Source organism: Acomys minous, assembly GCF_964271855.1.
Source record: "Acomys minous genome assembly, chromosome: 14".
Classification (NCBI taxonomy): domain Eukaryota; kingdom Metazoa; phylum Chordata; class Mammalia; order Rodentia; family Muridae; genus Acomys; species Acomys minous.
The window spans coordinates 110028410-110044031 of record NC_140496.1 but is presented as its reverse complement, the minus strand read 5'-3'; the positions used below and the strand labels follow the sequence as shown (position 1 = coordinate 110044031).

At 45.1% G+C, this 15622-nt stretch overlaps 1 protein-coding gene and 2 long non-coding RNA genes across 3 annotated transcripts in view; 2 read left to right on the top strand and 1 right to left on the bottom strand.

The window, feature by feature from the left end:
• Positions 1-10757, bottom strand: part of NEGR1 (neuronal growth regulator 1) — a 727046-nt gene extending 716289 nt beyond the window's left edge. The window contains exon 1 of the mRNA XM_084757074.1: positions 10388-10757. Within this exon, the coding sequence (XP_084613200.1) occupies positions 10388-10545 (158 nt within the window). The 5' untranslated portion in view covers positions 10546-10757. The remainder of the gene's footprint in view (positions 1-10387) is intronic.
• On the top strand, positions 6527-10375 carry LOC311583465. The gene is made up of 3 exons (XR_014774526.1): positions 6527-6847; positions 7577-7677; positions 7755-10375. It is a non-coding gene; the product is annotated as an uncharacterized lncRNA (long non-coding RNA).
• A 100-nt stretch (positions 10758-10857) lies between the features above and the next one.
• Positions 10858-14174, top strand: LOC311583464. The gene is made up of 2 exons (XR_014774525.1): positions 10858-11290; positions 12761-14174. It is a non-coding gene; the product is annotated as an uncharacterized lncRNA (long non-coding RNA).
• The last annotated feature ends 1448 nt before the right edge of the window (positions 14175-15622 follow it).

The window sequence follows — 15622 nt, the reverse complement described above, 5'->3', positions numbered from 1 at the left end:
TACATAGACAAGTTTAACAAAACAACTTGTTTTTATTGTGTAAAATGCCTTACCATATATTTCATATAGCCCATTTTATCTGAAATATATGGTAAGCAATTTCACTCACTTTTCTTCAGAACCCTCTAGTAGATTTTTTTAAATTTAGAGATAATTATGGAAGGTGCTACATATGCTACAGGAGAGGGAAAGGGTCATCAACCACCCAGCTATGAAGCCAGTGAGCTTCAGAGATGACTGTCTCAGAAAGGCATGCCATTGGTGTGACAGGGGCACAGACACACTGGACAGATCCAATCACTTTCTTATTGGATTTAAGGCCCACTCCAGGACACGAACCCCTCACCTGGCATCATAACTGAGCCAAGAACCTATGGCTAGACAAGTCCTGGGGAGAATTTGCTACTATGACTTTTGCTAGATGAGCATAGCATCCAACCAACCTCTAATGGATTACCAACACACCCACAGATAAGTGCATAACTCAACTCTCATGTGAGACGTTTCTATCTGCAGCAGGTGGTAATCAACACAGAGACCCACAACTGGCCAAGATACAGAGACTAAGATGTTGTAGAATGTGCATTCCATACCATGATTTTCCTCCAAAGGGTCATGAATATTGCAGACAAAGGGACCAAAAAATGTAAGAAACAGAAGTGATAGGCAACTGCAAGAAAACTGTATATATGAACTTGTAGTGTTTACAACAGTGTGCGCTGCAAGCCCAGGTCAGACCAAATCCCAGCGTGAAGTTAGGGGCTGGGCACACAGCGCTGCCCTAACCTTAGAGACACTGGGATCTGTTATCGTCCAGGGGAAGGAGTCAGTTCTAAGAGTGCAGTCCCTGGTAAGCTAAGTATGCCATAATGAAAGATAATACAGGAATATTTTGGCGGCATAAACTACTCTTGGTTGGTTTAAGAGAAAAGAAAAAAGTCGCAAAGTTGGGTGTGTAAGGAAGAAGGGCAGATCTGAGAAGAGATGTGAGATAAGAGTTATCATCAAAACATGTACAAACACTAAGAACTCATAACAAATAATAAATTATTTTAAGGATTTTTAATTTTAAAAACTAACATCAGCTTATGAGGGAAGACTGCAATATTTGTTTTTCTGGGTCTGGGTTGGCTCATTCGAGATTGTTTGGGTTTTTTGTTGTTGTTGTTTTCTAGTTTCCTCCATTTACCTGTGAATTTCCTTTTTCTTTATGGCTGGATAATATCCATTTTGTAAACGAACCACATTTTCATTGTCCATCCATCAGATGGTGGATAGCTAGCTTCCTTCCAGCTTCTGGCTGTCACAAACAGATGAGCCAGGAAGAGCTGGATGCTCGTGTGGATGGATTCCCGTGCTCCTGACAAACGACACACTGATTTTCATTGTGGGTGTACAAGTTTGCACTCCCACCAGCAATAAACGCATGCTCCCCTTATTCCACATCCTCACCATCATGTGCTGCCATTTTTTTTTTATATTAGCCAATCCTGACTGGTATAAGATGAAATCTCAAATTGGTTTGGATTTATTTTTCCCTGCTGGCTAAGGACGTTGAGCGTTTCTTTAAATGCTTCTCAGCTATTTGCGCTTCTTCTTTCGAGAACTCTGACAAGTGTTATATGTCACTTTAATTGGGCTACTTGAATTTTGGTGGCTCAGTTTCTTAGTTCCTTATATATTTTAGATACTAATCCTCTGTCAGATGTGTAGTTGCTAAATACATTTTCCTGTTCTGGAGGATGGCACTTTGCTTGCATAACGCCATCCTTCCCCATCCTGGAGTTGCTCAGTTTCATGAGATCCCATTTGTTATTTGTTGTTTCTTTGTGATTAGGCTCTTGGTGTTCTGATCTGAACCTCCTCTCCTGTGCCAGTGAGTTCAAGGCTGCTCCCCATTTTCTCTTCTCTCTGATTCTTGAGGTTTCTGGCCTTATATTGTAGCCCTTGGTGCACCTGGAACTGAGATTTGTGCAGGGTAATAAGAAAGGATTTGTTTGCCTTTTTCTATCTTCCGCCGTCTATTTTAACTAGCAGCATTTGCTGAAGATGCTGTCTTTATTCCAGTGTGCATTTCTGGCTTCTTTATCAAAAGTCAGGTGTCCATATGCATGTGGATTTATGTCTGTGTCTTCACTTCTATCCCATTGACCCACATGCATGTTTTGGTACCAACATTGTGCTGTTTTTACTACTGTAGCTCTGTAGTCCAACTCACTATGGGGACAATGATGCTGCCAGCACTGCTTTGCTTTTATCATTCAGACTTGTTTCTGCTTTCAGTATTTAAGCATGAATAACCACATAGGTTAGGTGGCTGATAAGGAAACAGTGGGGATGACAGGTCTTCCGTGGAAGGCAACATGGGAATTCTGCCTTATAAAGAGGTAAAAGGAGGAACTAGAGTGGAGGATTAACTGCGGAGGGGAAGGGAGGTCTGGGTACAAGGAGGAATATGGTCTCCTGAGAACCCATCCTGATGTAGATGCTTCCACCACGCTTGCTGACTAGTGTTCATGGAGCTGCACGGCGCTACACATGTTACTGGAAATCGTGCTTGCTGACACGGCACTGCCATGTTACTATGTATGCTACCGGAGGGGACACATAATCTTATCACCCAACTACAAACCTTGCAGCCTATAACAGTGATCAACCTGCAAGACAGACAGGTGCAACAGTGTCACCAATATTACAGGGACAACCAACCACTCTCTACATTTAAGGCCAACCTCTCCAGCTGGAACTCACACTTGACACTGCTAAGGTGGCCAGCAACTTGACCCTAGACAGGTCACGCGCCGAGGGGAAACCTAATACTAATCCTTAGTTAAGTGAAGGCAGCAATAAAATGACCCGTAGTGAAATCCTGCTCTGCCCACAGATGAGCGCCTCGCTCTGCCTTCGTCAGAAAAGCCCCTTACGTCATCCGCGGTATAACAGACACAGAGACCCGGAACTGGACAAGTGCAGAGTGTGGGGGGTTTGTAGTACTAAGTCCTAAATTGAATGTCTTCATTAAAGCCCTGCCCTGAAGGTTCGCGGTTAAGTTTAGAACAACAACAAAAAAAAATTTGCAGAACTGAGGAAAGAAACTGGACACAAAGTCCCACCACGAAGAAGCTATTTACAACTGACAAGCGCTGGGGAAGCAGAAACTGGTTTCCTTCTACAGAGCGGCTATGAGTGCATCAGCCATGCTCTAGGACAGGTACCGCGCATGCCCAGGACTTCTGACGCAGACAACACAAAATGGACTCTGTGGGTTTGCTTGTGCTTATTGAGTATTTTCTGTCTTACTGGTTTTGTTTATTTTTCTTATTTTTAATGTAAAGGGGGAAAAACATAAAATTTTGAGGTTGTAGGGAGGTAAGAAGAATATAGGATGTGTTGAAGGAGGGAAAAATTTGATCAAAATATACAAGAAAAAAAAGTCAAAACAAAATAAAAATCTGATTTTTTTAATGCAGATGTGACAAATTACAGAGTATTTTGAAAAAAAATTAATGACTACAAAGAATGCTGTTGATCCATAGATTCAATAAGCGAAGCATTTCCTTTTCATTACATAAAAACCCAGCAACACTAACTATACTGTGCTACTAAAACCTGAAGTGCCCCCACAGCACACAAATGGGTTCATTCCTCACTTACTCTCTCACTGAGTCATTATCACATTTTCTCTGTGTTGCTCTAATAAAACCCAGGTCCGATGGATTGATTAACAATAGCCTAAGGACTTAAAACTTCTAGATTTTTCAAACTAAATACAGCAAAGAAGAGCATAAAGTTTATTTCAACCAGCTATCAAAATCTTTTAATTTCTTCAAAGTTGTGTTAATTGTGCCAAAATAACCACAGCAGGAGAAGAAAAAAAAATTTCCTATTTGATAATGATTATTGCTAGAAAAATCCTAGATTTTTGTCAGTATGTTGGAAGTTTTTGTTTTCATTTATTAATCTGAAACACATGACATAGCTATGAAATAGTGTATAACCCAATACCAAACAGCCATGAGCAAAGAAAAGACTTAACGTGATGCCCTTAAGAAGCTCACACACGTACACACACACACACACACACACACACACACGTACACACACATGTACACACACATACACACACGTACACACATACACACATGTGTACACACACATGTACACACACATGTACACACATACACACATGTGTACACACACATGTACATACACATGTACACACATACACACATACACACATGTGTACACACACATGTACACACACACGTACACACACAAACACACACACACACACACCAGCAATACCATGGTTGAAAGAGTCTATTGTTTAAATATAATTAAATAAGCTAGTCATGAGCATGTAGTATGGAGTGTTTGCCTAGCATGAGAGAGGCCCTAGTTCCAATCCCTACTATATTGTGGCTGTTCTTGTTATTGCTGCTGCTGCTACTGTTCCTGTGAAATATTTTTTTTAAAAAATCAAGTCAGTGAAATCATCAGTTCATTGTAAGCCAAACCAGGGCTTTAAACACAGCATTTAAATCCCTGGGTATTTAAACAGAGGTGGTTTAACGTAGGAATTTATTGCAAAGGGAATGGACCTCTTGAGACTGGTGACATCCATGTGTATCGTGGTGACTAGCAGGGACAGGAAGCCACTACTGCCCTGAGGCAGGGGAGATGGGTGGCTGCGGCCATGAGAAGGAAGCTGTCTCCTAGGGAAGGCAGAGATGCTGCCCCCGAGGGAGAAAGCGGAGAAATACCTTGGCTGCCCACTTCACCATCATCTCTTCAACCTGCTTCCCACTAACAGTAGAAAGAAGCCCTGAGGGGCAAAGCCTGAGGGTCGCACCATGTCCACATACACACCCAGAACAGCAGAGCATCACAGGGCCAGGGCTGACTTACACAGAGTATACTGTCACCATTTTAATTAATTTTGTTTTAAATACTAATTCTTAATCCATAGAGAAATTTCATTATAAAAATATATTTAAAATAAGCTCACTAATAAGAGGCTTCTAAGATGATGTAACCAAAACAAAATTTGAATTATTTTGAACTAATTAGATTGCTCAAAAACAATTATCTGGAGATTTTAAAAAAGCACATTATTGTTCTGTGATTAATAAATTGCTGTTAGTTAATCTGCCCCATAGTGTACCTGGGGAGGAGACGGTCCTGAGCATCACCACAGGTGTCACCCCACATTGCTCAGTTCTATGCTGGGGACACCCCACACTGCTCAGTTCTATGCTGGGGACACCCCACACTGTTCAGTTCTATGCTGGGGACCTGTTTTCCCCAGGCTGACTCACCATGACAATCTATTATCCCTTCTGCCCTAGTTTCCCTCTGCTGCTTTGATAAAACAATGACTAAAAACAGCCCAAGAGAAGAAAGGGTGTGTTTGGCTTACAGGTTGCAGTTTATCAACAAGGGAAACCAGGGCAGGGGCCCATGCGGACACCTGCAGGCAGAATGGAAGCACGGACCATGGATGAGTCCCGCTTACTGACTTGTTTTCTGGGCTTGCTCAGCCATGTTGCTTATGCAGCCCAGGCCTTCCCGCCTTCTGTGGGCTGGGCCCTCTCGGGTCAATTGTCAATTAAGTAAAATGCCTCACAAACATCCCTGCAAACCAATCTGATGGGGGCAGTCCCTTCATGTGTGTCCCTCTTCCCAGGTAGGTCAAGTCAACAATTAACCCCAAGTGTGGCACCTTCCTTTCTTAAAAGCTTTGAAATTGTGTTGTTAAGGACTGTATCAAACCAGCTCATAAACATTTAAATAGTAATGTTATAAATTGATATCTCTGTGCTGTTGAGCAGTTTGCTGGGAGTGCATGGTGCTTTGGTACACAGGGGGGACTCAGCTTACAAGGAGACATCCCAAAGGCCTTCCCAAAGGATGCTAATTGACTTCTATTTATTGGTGATCCCACATCCTCATACATAAATCACTGAAGAGCATGCACTTCAGTTGAGCCTACTTAATGTAGAATAAAAACAGCCAATGTGATGGCCTATAGGAATAAACACTCAGGACACCATTTCTAAATCTACTGGCAAGATTTGGTGATTCCTGCAGAGCCATCTTCTGTGCAAACATGTACTGTAGTGCATGCCTGCCTCTCTCCTGCTCTTCTCACCAACCGTCACATGGCATGTTACCCAGCAACTGTCACTCAAGTCCACTCACAGAAGGGCTGAGCTGTGTCACTTGTAAGGAAGACTTTCCCTCCCTTCCTTTGATTAAAAGCATGACAAAAACAGAGTAATTTACTTTGAATTAGCGTCAGCGAAGTGACCGAAAAATGTGCAAAACTCATGGAGGATTGTTGAAAGAACGAAATGTGTTTAAGAATTGTGGGGATGCAGTGGTGCACATTTTTAACCCCAGCACTTGGGAGGCAGAAGCGGGCAGATCTCTATTATTGGAAGCCAGAGGATTCCAGGACAACCATGTCTCAAAATACGGAAAAAAAAAAAAAAAAAAAAACCACAATTGTGCGGTTATGGGGAGATGCAAATAAGGATGTTACTGGTATTGTTTACAAAGATCATGGGGCAGATTCAGCTTCTTAGCCCAACAGTATTTACCAATAAAGTAAGAATAAAGTAATTGGTTGGTGTTTTAGTTATAACAAACACTAAAAAGTAAATCTGACTTGTATGTAAATTTCAAGAATGTGTCTCAAGAATGTGTTAGGCTTTTCAAGTCTAACAGCCTGGGTCCAAATGCACAAGACTGTCCTCTGCTTTGCCACCAGGTAACACAAGGACTCCGATTTGCTCCAGACTATAAAATGCAACCAATTAACACATGTTGTTAGGAATAGAATAAGGTAGGCAAAGTTGGTAAGCATCGAATTCTATACCAATACAACTCATATAAGTATGTTTTTAAAAACTACAATGTGTTGGAGGTTGGTCTGATGCATTTCAATGCTAATGACTGCTTCCTCTTCCCCCTCCCCCACTTTCCCCACAAGCCCTGCATCCTTAGCCAAGCCTATCCATTTGCCCTGCCCAGGTGTAATGGCGTTTTATTAGCCAAACAGGTTAGGCTCTTAGGCAAAGTAGAAGTGGGGCAGAATCTTGAGTGGAGAGACCAGAGGAGAGGGGAGGAAGGAGGAGGCTGTGCCATGGGTTAGCTGGGGGAGAAGCACATGGCTGGTGTGGATGGGGAATTGGCCCAGATGATGATAATTAGCAAGTATTTGGGATTATGATGGGAGGTAGCTTGATAGAAATTATTGGAAGCAGATGGCATGGGATTGGAGCAGGATCCCATACTCGCCCCACTATGGGAAGTTGTTTAGGGAATTAATATCTTACCTTCCCCAGGTTACCTAAGCCTATTTAAAAAAAAAAAAAGGGTGTCTGTGTCTTGATTGATTGCTAGCGGGTTAGAAAATACTGTCATGATAACAGTTATAGGCCTGATAATAAACATTATTAGGTCATACTAGTAAAATAACCGCAACAACAGTGTACTCTAGAGATTCATGCAGTTTTGACATCCAAAATTTTGGTAAGAGTTACCCTGTTGAGCATCTTTAAATCCTTCACAGGAAGTCCGAGAGTGTGCACTGCAAACTCCACTGGCCTGAAAAAGGAGAGGGGAGAGCGGAAACCCCAGCCTGTTCCCTGTAACTCACTGTACCTCCTCTAGGTGAGCTAAACTGTGATGTCCCTTTACAAGGTAACAGATGGCGGAAGGCAGCAGGATGTATTTCCTTTGTGTTACAGCTCCACTCAAGGGAAGTTTTTGGTTGCTTGTTATTATTTTCTGAAAGGAAAAAAACTCCCTGGCACTACCAGCTGACCTTTGACCCTGCCCTTCATTAACAACCAGGAGCACCAGCTTCACTGACTGGCATGTTTGGACTTCCAAGATATTTGGTAACTGTTATTTTACTATCCTCTTTCTATGCTGCTGCTGAGATAAAAGATAGATGGTCACACTATCCTGTTAGGTGTTTCCTTAGGCATTCAGCTCACAGACTTTGATGAAGACGGGGCACATGTTTTCAGGGTAGAGTTTTGTTTTTCTAGTGAGTTACAGAATAGCATCAAGAATAATTTGAAATACACACATACACACATACACACACACACACACATCTAGATGGATTTCCTTGAAATGAAAGCGTGTTCCCTGAGTTGGCTACCATCTGCTGGTCCACAAGCCCACCTGTGTCAGCTCATGAGCAAAGTCAGTATGAGATGCTGAAGAATTCACAGAAAACTGAGAACAATATTCAATATTTTACTGAAAATGCAATTTCCTGTAAATAAATAAGAAGTCATCCCTAAAACTTGGGTAACCTAAAAGTTCAATAATTAGAGAATTCCTATAGAATCGTAAAATTAATATAAAAAGTAAAGCTGATGAAATTCGCTTCAAGTGACAAAAAAATGGTACAGAAACACATAGGCAATGGCTTAATATCACTCAGATGTGTCGAGAGCCAAGAGTTCGCTAAAATACTGTAAAAGCTCCAGATGTGTCACACAAAGGGTGAGGTCAGAAGCATGAGAGTGAGCAAGGGCCACATCAAACTCACCACAGTAGGCATCCTCCCCACAGTCAGGCTGGAGTGCCACACAGTCCTGGTGAAGGGCTCAGGAGCAGAAAGCACTCCCGATATGTTAATTGCTCATTAGGACAGGAGCTGCCAAGCCACAGCACCAGGATGTGAGTGAGGCATCAAACCCTTCAGGCTGAAAGTGGTGCTGCTTGCCACAGGTTAGCCACTTGCTACTTCAAACACACACATTTCAGCTTCCGTAATTTGAGCTTGTGTCTAAAGCTGATGTTCAAACTTTGAAAAGAGACTAACATCACGGGTGAAAGTAGGTTTAATTCACATCTGCTCCGTGATGCCGTGCCCCTCGCCTTTGTCAAGCACAGAAAGTTATTCTGCTGTAGCGCGACAGAAACCCGTTAATTTCGTGTTCCACGACTCATTACAAGAACAATTCATTAAAACATGCTATTAACATGTATTTGAATTTATCTGTGAGATTGGCTTCAAAAACATTTAAAAAGGCTTTAAGTCATATTCCAAATCCACATCATTAAATTTAGAACATCGCCAGGTTCAGGCACAAATAGATGCCATTCCCCCACCTTAGCCATGCATGTATTATACTGGTTCTGTGCAGGCTGTACTCACAAGCAAACTACCACCCAGTGGAGAGAGTGAAGATCTTTCAGGAAGATTGGCAAAGCAAACCAGATGGGGGTGCCAGTGTGGGTGGGTCTATGGGAAGTGAAGGAGCAAGCCAGAGCGTGGGCCCTGCTTAGCTCTGAGCACTACTGGTCACTAATCTATATTCTATAGGAAAGGGGATCTTCCCTGGTACACTTGGCAGTGTGGTTTCTAGGGAAAACAGTCTAGGACAGCCTTTCGTGACAAACACACCTCTGTCTAAGCTTAGTGAAAACAGGGGGAGGAACAAGAGGAAAAACTGAAGAGAGAAGAGGAAGGGAAGTGGGGGGGGGAGTGTGTGGAGTATGAACCCTTTAATACAGAGGGAGAATCTGAAGGTGAAGTGTTTCTTACAGGATGGAAGTGCCAGTGTGTGAGAGGACAGGAGGGCTGGGAGGGAGTGTGCTCGCTCATAAAGTCAAGATTTATGAGGGTTTGGAAATGGCACTGGAACATACATGTGGGTGTGACAGAAAAGTGTATATGGGTGATGAGGCTGGATATGAGGGTCTGGAAGAGCAGGTACAAAGGCTGTGATGAGGGCCAGAAATTAAGGGAGAGGGAGAGATGGAGAAATAGGGAGACTCGGGAACGACAGTGGTAGAACTAAGAAGAGGAATGGACACAGGATAAAATAGGGATGAAGGAAGTGGGAGGTGAGTGAAGAGGGAGATGAAGAAATGGGAGAGGAGAAAAAAAAAACAAAGAGGGAAAACAAGGAAGGAAAATCACCACAAGGGGGAAAAAAGCTGAACGGGGAATATTTGGATTTTACTATTCAAGTGAGAGGGAAAATAAATGGAGCACGGAGCCAGCAGTTGGGAAAAGTCGCTTACAGAGTGAAGCAGAAACAAGCCCTGTAAACTTGTCAGACTCCTAGAGTACCGCTGGCAGCAGAGCAGAGACCCCTGCTCCAAAGTGGCACCTGGCCCTCCTTCAAGCCCCATGCTCCTCACCCGGCGGCTGCCAGAAAGTGTGTTTCCCTCTCCCCCTAACCCAACCAGCCCCCTGCCCCGGGTCCAGGAAGGGTCATGCCTGGCTAGCCTGAGGTGTGGTGTTTTGCTAGTGAGCAACAGCAGGAATCAAGCTGGGTGTAAAGCAAGGCTGAGAAGGGAAGAGACAGAAAGATAGACTGAGGCAAGTGTGGAGAAGGCGCGGGGTCCCTACCTGAGCACCGCCGTGTCACCTTTCCTCACCAGCATGTTGTCCACGGCCGCCCAGGGAAAGTCCACGCTCTGCCCAGCCGGGAGGCAAGAGCACAGGCTCAGAAGCACCGCCGCCAGCCACTGGTTCGAGCAACAAGCGCCCTGCGCCAGGAGCACCATGTCCGTGCCTGCCAGGCTGCTCGCTCTCCGGCAGCGTCGGCTCCCACCCCCTGCTGCTGGCGAGCCTGCCCGGTAACCAGGCGGCGCGCCACACGAGATTTTTTCCCCCTCTTTTCCTTTTTTTTTCTGAGTGGGTGGGTGGGTTTCTTCTCTTCCTCGCCCCCTCCCTAGTTGTCGGGCGTAGTTTCCCTCTTTCCCCGGCCTCGCCTCCTTTCTGCTCCTCTGCAGCTCGCTTCCCTCCCTCCCCTCCCGCCCCCTTGGCACCGCGCTCCACCTCCTTCGGGGCGCCCGGCCGCGTCCGGAGCGTGGCTAATCCCCGGCGGCCGCACACTGTCCTGCGTGGCGGCGAGCAGAGCGCGGGAGGCGGCGCAGGCAGCGCGGGGCGCAGCAGCGGCCGGCGGCCCCCGGGCTCGCGCGCGTTGCCAAGCGGCCGTTTCCGTAGCAACCCCGCCCGGGGATGGAGGACCAGGCTTGGGGGGGGGGGGGGCGAGCCAAGAAGCGAACGAGATAGATGAAAAAGAGGGAAAGAGAGGGACAGAGAAGCTTGGGCAATGGGGATATTCTGAGGTCTGGCAGGTTTGGCGGCGTAAGCGAGGGAATTCTGCGGGCCGCAGGGCTGGGAAGCCAGGGTATTGGGGGCCCAGGTCTGCCCTCCGGTGCTGTCAGCTCCCCGGGCCTCCCCGGGCCCCCGACTTTAAAGTGCTCAACTTGGGGGTCGGCGCCATCATGACGCCCGAGACTGTGAGTGAGTTGGCTTTTTTGTTGTATTTTTAAAAAAATCTTGACTAGCTAATCCTGCTGTTAATGAACTAACTAGGTCTCCTCTCCTCCTCCTTTCTCTCTCTCTCTCTCTCTCTCTCTCTCTCTCTCTCTCTCTCTCTCTCTCTCTCTCTCTCTCTCTCTCTCTCTCCCCCCCTCCCTCTGTTCTCTACTCTCTCTCCCTCCGTTATTTTTCGGGGTGGGGGGCGGGTGTATGTATTTTCGCCCTCGTTTAGAGGTGGCCAGGGAGTGTGGCGGCGCTGCTGCTTTGCACAGGGACAGTAGAGTGATCAGGGCCTGAGACCGAGAGCTAGTGCATCTGTGAGTCCGCCTGTGAGGGCTGGAGGACGCCTGTGCGTCTTGATACTAACTTGTGCATGAGTGTGTGTGCACTTGTGGTGGTTGCCCAGAGTGTGCGCGTGTGAGAGGGAGGTGGAGTGTGCAGGGCGCGCGCGGGGGCCTGGGAGCGCGCAATACGCAGGCGCACTGGGAGGGATGGGCGGGTCTTGCTGGGATGCAGAGTTGGAAGAGGCTGCAATCAAGTGTTTTAATTGTGTGGAGCTGGGCGGTCCTGTTATGTAAGAGGCAGTTTAACCCATTTGAGCCTATTGAGCGGAAGGCTCGCGCAATCTGGTGAAGCCAAGGCATTCCTAGGCTTTCATGAGTCCCTGTTGAATTTTTTTCCCCACCGCCTCTCAGCTGGGGTGGACTTGCATCCTTTGAGCAGCAACCTGAGCTCCCCAAGCTATGAGCCGAGCCCCGCAGCTAGTCTACGGCATGGCCAGGACCAACGCTAGGTGCTTGTCACGCAGTCACCCCGTAGTCCACTCTGCATTTCCGCCCCCCCCCCCCTTCTCTCTCCTTCTGGTGCTCATTTTCAGCCTCAAGATCCTAGAGCTCTTCCAGGCTTTTTGCAAATGAATGGGAGAACCTGAGTTCAGAAGAGCTGGCCCCATCCCTTTGAGGAGTTAGGGAAAATGAAGGTTGTGGGGTGAGGGGGGAGGCTGGCGAGCAGTTAGAAATAAGTTACCTTCCTCACTTGGCTTCCCCGACCCTCTGCTTGTTGCGGTATTTAAAAGGCACATTCTTCTTTTCATTGGTGCTTATTTGGACTCCTTTTTTTCTGAACGCCAGCGGGGCCCCGCGGCAGAGTGCGCTGAAGCAATGATCTCTGCAGGGGTCAGCATCCAGCTTCTTCCCCAGCCTGAGCCCTTGCTGAGGCGGACGAGAGTCATAGTTGTTGTTGGTACCCTGGATGGCTTTTTATTTTACTTTATCTTATTTTTATTTATCACCATGTCTAAGGATAGATTGGGTTTGAGCCTTGAGCCGGCAATCCCCGTCGCCCCGACCACCCAGACTGACTTATCCCGGAGCCTCTGAACATCATCACCTCCCCGCAGAAGATTCCCCGCGAGGCTCAGCAATTAACCGAGGCTTTTTTTTTTTTTTTCAGCAGGAGCTGCTGCTGTGATTAGTATTCAAGCTTAATTCTCAGAGCCCGCTCTCGGGAATTGAAAGTGTGGTAGTATTCAGCCGCATTTCGAAACATCAATAAAATGTTAGTCATTTGCGGATGAATGAAAACATTTTTTTTCTTTACAGTCTGCTGCGCTAGAGAAATAATTGTCATGGCAGCCTCCCACTAATATTGATGCCAGACACCTAAAGCTCTTCTTGTGTATACTTCATTTAACATTCTTGCCAGTGCACTCTGGGTAAAGCTTAAAATTATCTAGGACAAACGAGGTATTAGAAGACTTGACTTCCCACTACGTGGCCAAGTAGTTCCATGCGGTATTATTTCGCTGTCGATAAACTAGACGCCAATGAAAAGAAGCAGAAGGCTCAGCTTCTGGCCTTGAGCCAAAGTTTAAGGATATTGTATTCCGGGATGGGAAAGCCAGCGCCTTGAGTCCAAGCCACTGAAAGGCACCCTTCCCTAACTGCTTTTCCGCAGAGACTGACATCTTCAGTACGGGGTGGGAGGGGCGGGGTGTTTCTGTGGCCAAGGACTGAGCTCTGCACCAATTTTAATATGTACAACAACCCTACAGCCTTGTAAACTGAAACTGGAGCCACTTCTATTTAAAGGCAAAGAGTCTCCCTCCTTGTTACTGGTTTCTATCTCTGCTGCTATTCAAGGATCAGAAAACACTTAACCCTTACAGTGCCAATCCAAATAAAAGTAAAGAGGAAACCCAGAGAAGAGATGAGCTGATATTAGTATTTATAAGTCTGTCACAATTAAGGAGTACAAGAATGCATGTCGGGCCACTGCTCTGGGCCCTTGCATGTCTGCTGTCCTCTGACTAAACAGGACAATGGGGAAATAAGTTTATCAGCTTCTTATGGGAGGTTTTTCCGCTTGACCCTTCTCAGGATTCCTATCTGAGATGATATTTCATGGTTTCCAGCACTTGTTTCTGAGGTCTCGGAATTCTTCCTAGCAGAGATATAAATCCTGGAATTCGTGGCTACTTTTGAGGAAATTCTGGAGAAGAACCAAATAAGAAATGAAAACGGCAGAAAGCCCTGCTGGTAGACTAGGAAGCCACACTGTCTTCACAGGGATGGAGCCTTGGTCAGAAATCTTGGAAGCTGACAAAGATTTTCTTCCTTTGTAAGGATGCGCTTTGCTATTTCTGAACCTCAAGATCTCACATTTGAAGAATCTTAATGACCAATGTGAAGTCGGCTTGGAAGGGGATGGCAGATGTTTGACCCTTGGTTTACATTTTTTCCCTCATGCCCTGTGACCTACATTTTAATACACTTAATGGTATTGGAATAGAGACTGTTATAAAACTTCTTCAGAGTTTTCTTTTAGGATCCAGTGGTGCAAATGAAATTGATATTATGAAAATAAAGGACAGGAATTAACTGTTTATTTGTTTTTATTCATGATAACGAATGCCAACTTCAACTGTGAGATCATTATGCTCTGTGCTTGGAAAATTTTAGGCAGCGCAGGACCTGGGACCTAATAAAAAGAGCTGACAAGAACATGTTGTAGTTCTTGAAGAAACTATTCAGGCCAGTGTCTAGCCAGGGTACAGGGTAGCAGCTCTCTCACCCAGTGATTGTGAAACATAAAACAAAAAAACAAAACATAAACAAAAAACCTTGGGGAATTAGTTAGAGATTCTGTGCTTAGACCCTTAATGTGTTGGAGCTAGGTAACTGGGGTAGCCTTGGCAAGTGCTCCAGTGCACCCTCATCCCAGCAGGGATGTAGTCACCAACAGCAACAGGAGATGGCCACATCCATAGGAGCATCCGGTATGTGAACTAAAACAAAAACACCAAATTTGATGTTTTCAATTATACCTTGAAAAGAATAAAATCCTATTTTCTCTAGTAATATGCCATCTTATGTCACATCATAATTTGTCAAAAGATTTTACTCACCATCGACGAGGAAGAAATGGAACAGTACAAGCTCCGAGTGATGAAGCAAAGTGTCAAATCAGTTCCTCCAGGATGAACAGTCTCCACAGCCGACTGTGAAGTAGAGGCCTAGTGGGCTGCAGCCTCTCCTCTCGTCAGCACTCAGGCCTTCCCTTTCAGCTCGTGCAAGGCAAAGCCCAGACACTGTACAATCTCTAGGGCTCCCTTCAGAATACCCTGTTGCCCCCTGTACTGAGTAGCTGAATGTTTAGGCTTGCTGCCGCAGGTCATGGCCAGGCAGGCCTCTCCAACAGTGAAGGCTCATTCTTAGGCAGGCAGTAATAACGCTAGTTTTCAGTGCTTCTGGATAGGTCCCTACACACAGGCAACCTTGATGCTTATTTCCTGTAAACACTGTAAAATATTTCACATCTATGTAAACACCCAAAGCCATGTTTTTCCTGCAAACCAAGGGAGAATTTTTATCAGAACTGTGACATGTGGGTTTTGTACATATTACATGGACAAGTTAAAAATAATAAGAGTGTCAAAAAAAAGTTTTTCAGCATGGAAATGCTTAGAGTTCACCTACAATTATAATTTTAGTAGAAAAATAAACGACTTTATTTTATTCTGGTACATATTATTTTTATTCACTCATGCTATTTATGGTGCATAATATTTAGACATTATTATTAGGCTCACCAAACATTTGTGTTACACTGATTGAAATAGCTTCACATTAGACACAACTCCTTACTTCAGGTGATGTTTGCATAGACCCCACAATTTCTGCATGAGACATGTAAATGATGATTTTTTTGAACAAAAAGTACTATTTCTTTAATTATTACCATGGTGGTACACTCACTCTGGACTCCTGCTTTTATTTGGACTCATGAGTTATCACTGATTTTCTTGATCTTTGA